The 10,769-nt window shown below is 34.0% G+C and overlaps 1 protein-coding gene across 1 annotated transcript in view; it reads left to right on the forward strand.

Annotated features, from left to right (window-relative positions):
• Nucleotides 1–10,769, forward strand: part of ARAP2 (ArfGAP with RhoGAP domain, ankyrin repeat and PH domain 2) — a 165,170-nt gene that overhangs the window by 15,936 nt on the left and 138,465 nt on the right. The window contains exons 2-5 of the mRNA XM_011949140.1: nt 812–870; nt 1,969–2,045; nt 2,780–2,871; nt 4,519–4,869. Of these exons, the coding sequence (XP_011804530.1) occupies nt 812–870; nt 1,969–2,045; nt 2,780–2,871; nt 4,519–4,869 (579 nt within the window). The remainder of the gene's footprint in view (nt 1–811; nt 871–1,968; nt 2,046–2,779; nt 2,872–4,518; nt 4,870–10,769) is intronic.

Consider the following 10,769-nt stretch of genomic DNA (forward strand, 5'->3'; position numbering starts at 1 on the left):
GAGATGTGTGGGACTGTATATGTGGACTTTCTATTCAATTCCATTGATTTATATGTCTGTACTTTCAGCAATGGCACAATGATTATTAGCTTACTATAGTTTTAGATTAAATATTGAAGTTGTATAGTATAAATCTGCCAGTTTCGTTCTTCTTTTTAATTTTCCTTTTTTTTAGATGGAAAAGAAAACTCGGTTGTATTGTAGAAGGCCTTCATTACCCTCTGCTTCTCCGATGTTTACCTCTGCCATTGCTGTTATCATGTTGTATTCCAAATAATTACCCGTGATACCTTCCTCCCGAGACTGTAGAATCTTTGAAAGAAGATCTTGTGTGTATTTTCATATTGTGTCTACAGAGCCAGGCATGTTTTTGACTATTATAAAGCCAAAGACAAAAAGTTACACAAATACTGACATCTAGTTAGTAAATCTCTTTCTTTCAGAGATATGACTAGCAGTTTTGAAATTATGTGCATACTAGCATTGGACAAATATGTTTACTTACTTTTGTGAATTATAGATGTGAGTAGCAAACACTGGTAAAAAATTTCCTTTGCAAAGAAAATCTCTTTCTTTAAAAGTCTAAATAGAAAAATACATTGTGTAAGTTGGCCATTCATCTTTTTTCAAGTCAGAATTAATTTCTGAATATTGTTTTTTCTACCCAAAAGAATGAATATCTCTCTAATAAATCCTTCACTTAAATATAAATCATAAATATTTTCTCATAATATTTTCTAATAATTTTAATTGTACTCCTAAATATCTTAAATATTTTCACTCATAAATATTTTCTCCTTTGCTTTTTAAGCTATTTTCGTGAAAGAAGAAATGTTGCTACCTCAACTGATAAATCTGTGGCATGGCAAAGTGAGTCTATGTGTTTAATTTCTCCTTAAATTAGAGCTCATTTGATAGTCTTAACTGTGTTAAAATCATGATTGAGAAGGCAGCCCACCTGTGGTATATGGAACAATGGAAATAACTGTCTGCCAGCGTTCATAGTACCTCAGACACTTTTAAAGGGGACTGAATAAAAGGCAATAAAATACACTCTGACTCCTAGAAATTTGTACATGCTAATGTAAAAAGTTTTCTTTTCATGCAAGCTTCATTTATCATTAGCCACAGTTGCAGGCATTTAACTAAATTAAATGGTTTCTGGCAGTCTGAGCTACAGAACAAAGATATATGTATGGAAAGTGATTTTGCCATGGTAACTGGAAAGGGCTGTCATTGTTGCTCTGGCAAATTGAACAGTGACAGAGGCTTTTCTTTCATTTTGAAAATTCTGATTATACAAGTTTGGGAACATTCTTTTTGACAATAAGATGTCAAACACTTGGGTACTGAATCTTTAAGAGAAATTTTTGCCATAGTAGAAACGCAAATATTGAGAATTCTTTTTTGTAGATTAGTATAATTCAAGGATGGTGGAACTTTTCTTCAAATAATTTATTTACAGATGCGTTAGTAGCTATGGCATTAGAGGAATTATTTTAAATGACTTCTGGGATTTTAAGTAATATCTAGCTATTATGTTGGTGACCTTTTTATAACTATTTATTGTAAGTTATAGAACTAAGCTTAATTTTCTGCCGTTTAGAGTATTTCCTTATTTAGGAGTTATCATTATAAATGGCACCATGACAATTTCTTTTGTATATGGACAATGTATTTGGTTATATTGATGTGGATTCTAGAGGTTGGCAAGGACATATGTGACAGGTTGCAATTTAAGGAGCAGTGAGTTATGTTTGTGAAGCAAATGGTGGATACCATGAGTGTTATATCAAGACAATGAGGAGAATTGATTTGGGGATAAGAATTAGCATAATTTGGACTCTTACAGAGTAAAGCTTATGTTGTGATAATGCCATAAAAAACTCATGCTTTTAATCTTTTTTTAAAAACAGTATTTCACATTATTCACATCTTTCCATTCTCATCCTATAATTCCCCTAAAAGATTCAAATGAGGAGAATTCATCTTCCATCTTTCCTTATGGAGAGACCTTTCTCTTCCAGAGACTAGAAAATTCCAAGGTTAGTCCCATACATTTTAATTGTTTTCCATAATCAATTATTTGCTTTTCTGCCTATTTGTACCTCTTCATTTTTCTCCAAGCTATTTGAAGAATGGCATTATGTTGAAGAGTGAAATTTCCAGTCAGCAAAATTTTTGTTCAGTAAAATTATGGTAAAATCTGTATCTTTCTATATACATTATAGAAACACACTTTTATTTTGACTTCGGGAATCCAGGATAGTGAGTTTTAAAAGTTTGCCACCAGATTGGGTTAATTAAACAAAAGACAAACTCTATAAAATTTAAACACTCTCTAGATTTCTGCTTTGCCTTGTAGCCAAGTGCAGGCTTCCGAAGTGCATAGACTTCCAATTATGTATATATTTTAATTATTTAGCTTATCACTCATTCTTTTCTATTACTTGTGCTCTTTTGCTACATTTTTTCTTGGTCTTGATAAAAGAGAAGTTGGAAGACAAAAATGAATTAAGTTAAAGTACATAAATTTTATTTTTGGTTAGCATCTTCTTTTGTTCTTGAACTGATGAGTTAACGATTTGAATAAAATAGTGAAGAAAACATGAAAAGTCTGTTTAATGTAGACTTTTTTTCCTGAAAATTGATCTAAGTAATTAGACTTATTTAGTTAAACTCAGATATGGATTTTTGTAGAATATTACTACACATACAAACAAATCCCCTAACCAAAAAGCAAAACAGTATGTTTTTTGTTTGTTTGCTTTTTTAATAGAAGCGATCTATAAAGAATGAATTTTTGACCCAGGAAGAAGCACTCAAAAAGGAAGCAACTACTGAGACAAACTCTTTTATCATCAAATCAAGGTATGAGATCATGATTGATGCTGATTAACTATTTAGAATAAACTGTTATACAATGTTGACTTTTCATTCATAGTATAATATTGTGTGTCAGAGAAAATAGTTTATGTTGATAAGTTCAAATTTTTCCTCTCTAAATGTAAGCATAACAGCACCCATTTTATTAATTGAATTATGCTCTGTAAATCAAGTAAATAGTTGCATTCTGTGGCAGATTATTTTTGTGTTTTTCTAATGGAAACCACACCCCTGCCCCAAAGCAATACAGGTGACTGTGATTGCACATTAAAGATGAGAGGTTATGTTAATAAAAAGGAGCAAAGGGCAGTACAGAACATCACTATACAAGCTGCAGACTTACAAGTGTAATATATTATTTTTATTGGAGTTTCAGCACTGGCAAGAAGCATGGCAATTTTCCAGTTTTTTGGATCACACATGGAGTTAGAATTTGTATGCAGCAACTTCAATTTTGTTTTTCTCTCAGCTTTATTGGAACTTGGCATACTGGATCAGTACCTGATATTTCATTTTCTTTTTCTTAATTTTTAATTTTTGAGATTACATAGTAGATGTATATATTTCTGGGGTACATAACATATTTTGATACAAGCGTTAATAATCACATCATGGAAAATGGAGTATTCATCCCCCAAAGCATTTCTCTTTTGTATTGCCAACAGTTTAATGAAACTCTTTTAGCGAGACATTCATTTTATTTTTGTCTTTCATTTTCTAAGGCTAACATTGTTATAGGTTTCCCTCAGTTAAAGCTAAATAATTAAACAGCTTCAGTAAACATTTGACATAATCTAATATAATGCAAAATATGAAAGGGCCAGGCTAAATTATTCTTAAGGCAGTAATCGTTTTTAGAATGCTATATCCAGAAAGATGTAATTTGAGCCCAGTCATGTCTGTTTCATTGATTAGCAAAAAATGTCCCTTGTCATTAATGAATGAGTTGATCTATTATGTCATTCCTTGAATCTGTAGAAATATGCCTAGCTATTATGAATACATTCCAGTAAATATTTTGCATTACATAACTTTTACTTCCTGGATGTACACTGACCCTTTATTGTGGTCTAGCTAGCAGTGTGCTGCAATATTTTTCCTCATCAGCATTGCAAAATAATACTGATGCTCTCAGCAGTCAGGCGTACTCTCTGTTTTATTGCATTATGGTGAAACATGGGGTCCTTGGAGTTGATTAGAGGATAGTAGAGAGTGATAAACAAGTGGGAAATAAGATCTCCATATAGATGAGTTAATGGTCCATGATGTTGCCCAAAGAGATTGGGCTGGCCACTTAGTTGTGCTATTAAAGATGTTTAAATTGTGATGTGAAGAATATACCCAGTCTCCATCCTTAGCACCTGCACCTAACCATCCAAAATAAAAGGGATAAGATTAAATTATACCTAAGAAAAAACTTGTAGTAGTATTCACATATGTCATAGGTTACTGAAAGAATTTTACTTAGTTTTTCTGGAAGAGTTAAAGAAATTTTCAATAGGGTTAATTGAAACTCTAGGATTTTCCTGGCCTTATATTTCTGTTATTGGTTATTTATAAATTTTCAAAATGTCACTGATGTCTTAAATCACATATAGCGCTTTGAAATGTTTACATCATTTTCCCATTTAGCATATATGATAACAGAAAGAAAATAAGTGAGGACAAGGTGGAAGATATTTGGATACCTCGAGAGGACAAAAACAATTTTTTGGTAGACACTGCTTCTGAATCAGAATACTCAACAGTAGAAGAATGCTTTCAGAGTTTAAGAAGAAAAAATTCAAAGGCATCTAAATCTAGGACTCAAAAAGCATTGACTTTGGACTCCGTTAATAGGCACAGTTATCCATTAAGCTCAACAAGTGGAAATGCTGATTCATCAGCTGTTTCTTCACAGGCAATATCTCCCTATGCCTGCTTTTATGGAGCATCTGTAAAGAAGGTTAAGTCGGGATGGCTGGATAAACTCTCTCCTCAAGGGTATGTGCGTATTCACGTATTCATTTATTTCATAAGTGGCATATTTTTAAAATGTGAAGTTTATTCAGTTCTAAACCTCCTGGGTTACTGTTCCCCCACTCCGCCTCCACACACACACATACACAGAGATGCCATTTTTAGGGACTTTCAGCACGCTTTTGCCAGTGCTATTCTTTAGACAAGGAGAGAGATGTGCAATGCAATGCTGCATTAAGGTCCAGAATCGCAAATTAAAATAGAAAGTTATGACTTCACGTCTAATTTCTTAATGTTACCTTCTAAGTTCGCATCAAAATGCGCTAATCTGTGTCCCAGTATGTAACAAAGAAAAACAAGACAGACTGAGTTAGTATTACTCAGCCCACACTGTTTGGCTTTTGCTCATATCATAACAATGTTCTGTTTGAGAATACAAGGCTTATTGTAGTTAGGGAAAAGTACATCTTTGTTAGGTTTAGTTCTTCACTGTTATTGATATATTGTTTTAATTTTTGTATATTACAAAGAAGGTCAGAGTTCCGTGAATATTACACTTTTCAGTGGATTTATCAACAGATGTTTACAAAGAAACTTTTGTCCCTTAAGCATTTTACAGTACTGAGAAGTCTTTGGGGAAGGATTATATTTAATTAGAATTGTTTTCTAGCATCCTGATTTTTAGATGTCTTTTTGAAATATTTACTTGAAATGTTTTTCTTGAATTATGAAATGATTTTGAGATTAAAGCTTTCATGTATCAGTAGCTAATGTGGTGAGTCCCTACAGTGTGCTGTTTTTCTCTCCTATTCTCCTGAAATGTGTGTCATTTCTAGAAAGGATTGGTTTGATCTAAAATAATTTTAATTGGAAAAAAATCTGCCAGAAGCAGCATCAGATGACTAGTAGAAGCAGAAATTACATTTCAAAAGATAGCAAAACACCCCAAAATTATATGGTTAGTAATTATATGTTAGTACCTTATATATTTTCATCCTTTAGGAAATTTGATTTTGAATAAGCCAAAGCAGAGTACTTCTTACTGTCAGCTATGTGTGTCACTTCTTTCTGGTTACATTATGATGACAAAACCCTCTGCTTTTTCTTTTTAGTCCTAAGTGTTATTGGTAAGTGCATATTCAGATGTCGAATGTGTGGATCACTGCTCAGGTCTGAACACTAGTGGAATGAATCAGTGAACTTGAATATTCTTGAATTCATTTCTGTAAAATCTAAGTATTTAGGGAGGTCCAAGTGCTCTCTTAAAGTATCGCTGGAAGAAGAAACAGACTTTGAGTACAAAGCCCCCAGCAGCTGTGGTTTCCTGTGTGTCCCGGGTGAGATCTCGCCCTTTACAGGGTTGGTCTGTTTATGCCCCAGGCACATTGAGAAAGTTTCACCATTGTTGGCCACCTCTGGGACAGTTAGAATATATTCTGTCTCTCTTTTTCAGAACTTTGACTTTCCATTCTTTCTTTTCTTAACCTGCCTAAGGTTAGATGCTGTAAGTTTTCTGGATTTATATTTTTCTATTTTGGGGGAAATAATTGCATTTTCTGTCCTAAAGATCACCCCTGCGTCCCCCCATCCAAAATACCAGGATAAATGGATATAAGAAAATAAACCAAGGACCTTGATACGTCACCAAGAAATTTTGAAACTCTTCTACATGATTATATTGCTATGACTTGAAAGAAATATGTGTAGCTGGCCAAAACGCATGCATTCATTAAATCAGAAGTAGAATCCAGAATTTTTCCTTTCCTAATTAGACTCTGTAGGCTATTGTGAGGGTTTACAATGTTCATTAAAGTAAACAGAGTGATGCCTACCCCTTCCTTATGCAGTGGTTGCTGAGCTTTGTTTAACTCATGGCCGCATGTCTCTTTGATGCAGACAGCACTGATTGAGATGGAATTCCGAACTCCATATAGCAGGTGTCAACAAACATTTTCCATAAAGGGTCAGGTATGAAATAGTTTAAGCTTTATAGTCAAATGGTCTCTGTTGCAACTATTTAACTCAGCAGTTATAGCATAAAAGTAGATGTAGCCAATGAATGAGGCTGTGGTCCAGTAAAATACAGAAGTAATAAAAAGCAGAGGTCCTCCTTAGAGGCCTCTGCATTTGTATTTCTTTCTGCCCGAAATGCTCTTCCCCCAAGAGTAACATGGCTTGAACTTCTCTCAAGTTCATACTATAATGTCTCCTTTACATTTAAGCCCTGGCCACCAAATTTAATACTACAACTGTTGCTCTCCCCTGTCACCCCACCACTCCCTTAATTACTTTCTTCTACAGGGCTTACAGGCCAGATGATTTATTTATTTCATACAAGCTCCATGGGGACAGGCATCTGCATTGCTTTTCTTGTGCTATGACAGCCTTAGCAGAACACTGCCTAGCTCGTGGTAGATGCTTAGTATTTGTTGTAGAATGAATCTGTGAAAAACCTAGCATTAGACATATTTTCTTTCAATTTTTCTAAAACAGCAATTTATAAGAACTTTGTAATATAAGCTACTGAACTCAACAACATATTTGTGGCTGAAAATCTCCAAGAACCGTTGATAATGCTGTTATACATTAACAGGATAGTGGACTCTTGGTGTTTTTTATTTTTTTTCATAATTGTTTCCCCCTTAAACACATGCACGTAAATTATCAAAATGCAATTGTCAAAATACAATTTAAAAACTAACAGACACATTCTAGTTTATACTTTTTCAAATAGTGTATGCAACTGTCTTTTGTTTAATGAATGTCATTAAACAAAATAATCACATTCGCAATCTGAACTTATTTCACGTGGTTATCTATTTACTTTTGAAATGGAAATGCCAATTCTGAATCAATGCCTAATGTGTGAACATTGCCCAATATATGGTTAAGAATATAATTGTATGACACCATACAACAAAAGAAATACTGAAACATTTCCGGTTTAATATATGAAAAGTTGTTTAAATATTTGAATGACCTAAATAAAATATCCCTAACACTAGTGGTTTAAAAACTGTATGAAAGGAACAATAAAATGTGGAATTTTGGGGGCTGTATTTTGAACAGGTCAAAGCAGATGAAAAGCTTAATAAGTGATACTTGCTTTTAAAAACCTCTCACTGGTTTTGAGGATTAAAATAAATCATCTTCTTCACTTTTTCTCAGCTGTAAATAATAAGCTTTTCAGCAGATTTGTATAGATGCAAATATGAAAGACTGGATATAATTTATTCCAGCATTTCCCAAATATGCATCTCAGAAGAGAAATGTTTGAAGCTGTTGTAAAGAAAAGAGAACATGGTTGGATGTGCTGTGCCTCTTCTAGGAGATGCATAAATTAACATCTCCAAGAATATATGCAAAAGGAAATCCTTTTGAATTTTTACAATACTATTTTCTAAAGATGTTTCTGTGTTCAGCATAACACACAGAGCATCTTTATAAAAACTGCTGTGTGTATTAAAGAATTTCTATTTTACTTGAAATGTTTTAGGATTTTATTTCTTACTTGGGGAAATTCGTCTTTTTTAAAATTTAACTTTTTTTTGGCCATGAGGAGTACTGATGTGGCAGTGTGAGCCTGAGACAGCTAAAGTGGATCATGTGAGGTTAAGTCAGCACTTGGAGATGGTGAAGGACACAGATGAGCAAGATGTGTTCCTGATCTTGTTGTAGCTTCCATTTAGGGCAGAAAAGAAATGTGTATGTGAATAGCAATAAAACCCAAAGACAAAAGTATAATTGGTACGTACAAAGTCCTGAGGTTACCAAGGGTTGAGAAAGCATTTCTTCAAAGACCTTCCAGGAAGGAGAGGGTAGCAGTTGAATTGCCCTTTGGAAAATGGATAAGATTTTAACTGGCATTTTTAGTAAAATGCTTTTCTGTCTAGAGGGAAAGGCAATGATAGTGGTGATATCTAGATGTACTTGAGGGTTGAGATAGTGAGCAGGTGGAGGTTGGAGTTATTTTATTGAAGATGGACAGTTGGGTTCTAGGACCAGGAGAGAGAAACTGCCAGTGAAAAGCATGTCCAGAGAACAGATAACTAGGGAAAGTGAAAAAGCCAATGATCAAATACCAAGAAAAGGTTAGATCTGAGACAGTGACTGGGAGTCAGAGCTCCCAGAAGCCGATAGCCCAAGACCTGGGAGGAATTCAGAGCTTATACTGTTTGTGCCTTTGTCGATTTCCATGTCATCATCCAATCTCCAAGCCTCCTTTATTGGAAGAATTCCCCACCTGGCTACACAAGTGTTTGAGTGTCTTGGGTCTCTTGGTATACTTTCTTGGGGCTGCAGTGAAAGGCAGGTGTAGCAGAAAGTTGGCAAGTCCATGTTTGACTAGGGTGTTACATATCAGTCACCTTGTTGAACTTAAAAGTGAATCTGAAATCCTTGATAAAAAGTATGTTTTCTTTTTTAATCTGAAAATTAGATGGCCGTTTCTCAAAGCACTTGCTACTGGTAAACATTGTGCCAAGGAAATAAAAAGCTTTAATATTGTTGCAGTTTGAGGAGGAAAAAAGTTAGTTTCAGTCTCCATAATATTACCTGGTTAATTCCTTTCAGCCATCTTAGCTGCAGAGAAATGAATAGGGTTTGGAATCAGACAGACATCATTCATTTGCTATGTGCCTCCATTTCTTTGAACCTCCATTTTTCACATAAATGCATGAGGTCAAGACTACCTCTGTGAAATCATTTGGAAAAGTAGGTAACTTTGGGCCTCACTCTTAACTGATGCTCAATAAACCTCGATTTTCTTTTTCTTTCAGAACACCATTTTATTGCAGAGGACCTTAAATAATGTTACTATGAGTCCCAGTCAGTTCATACTTTGATAAGTACAAGGTAAAGAGATCATGTGTTCACACTGAACTTTCAGAATTCAATGTTTGATTGTTATAAAAGCATATAGTTTATGTGTCAGAAAGTAGTACATAGCTTATTTAAATAAAAGGACATGGATGCAGCTGGAAACCATCATTCTCAGCAAACTATCGCAAGAACAGAAAACCAAATACTGCATGTTCTCACTCATAGGTAGGAATTGAACAATGAGATCACTTGAACACAGGAAGGGAAACATCACACACCGGGGCCTATTGTGGGGCAGGGGGGAGGGATAGCATTAGGAGATATACTTAATGTAAATGACGAGTTGATGGGTGCAGCACACCAACATGGCACATGTATACATATGTAACAAACCTGCATGTTGTGCACATGTACCCTAGAACTTAAAGTATAATAAAAAAAAAATTCAGTTTTAAGTAGGTATTTCCAGAATATATTAGTACCTTGATATTTTAAACTCTGTGACCCGGGGTATGATACTAAACATATTTCTGTCGAACTATTAATAGTCCATTTGTCAGTTTCTGATAGTGACATAACGGAGAGGTTGTTTGAAGGGATATAGTGAAATGTACTGGTAAGAACATTATTACATATGTATTAATGGAGCAATAAGGGAAAGGCGTTATAATAAAAAAGGTGACATTTCCTCCCTCCAACCTCTTTATAAGGGGCAGCCCCTTTCAACTCTTTTATAGTTACTTTTAGCATTTGTTCTGTATGTCTTATTATTTTTATACTTTTTTTTTTTAACTGTTCAGTGTTAGGGATTAGCTGTTGATGTACCACCATGGAAGATCATATTTATTCATTTTAACCACTGTTTCCTCTTTCCCTTCTAGACACAATTCCTATTATCCTTTTAAAATAGTTACATAAGATATTTAGATATCTGTAACCTTGTTTTATATTATAACTGTAAAGGCTACTCATTTTTGAGCAATGTAGCATAGTATGATTAATTTTTTTCATTGATAATGTTTAATTTTTGTTGAATTAATAATTGTTGATTTTTTCTTTTCTTACTTTTTTTTTTTTTTTTTTTTTTGAGACTGAGTCTCACT

This window comes from Colobus angolensis, unplaced genomic scaffold (genome assembly GCF_000951035.1).
Source record: "Colobus angolensis palliatus isolate OR3802 unplaced genomic scaffold, Cang.pa_1.0 Scaffold29, whole genome shotgun sequence".
Taxonomy (NCBI): domain Eukaryota; kingdom Metazoa; phylum Chordata; class Mammalia; order Primates; family Cercopithecidae; genus Colobus; species Colobus angolensis.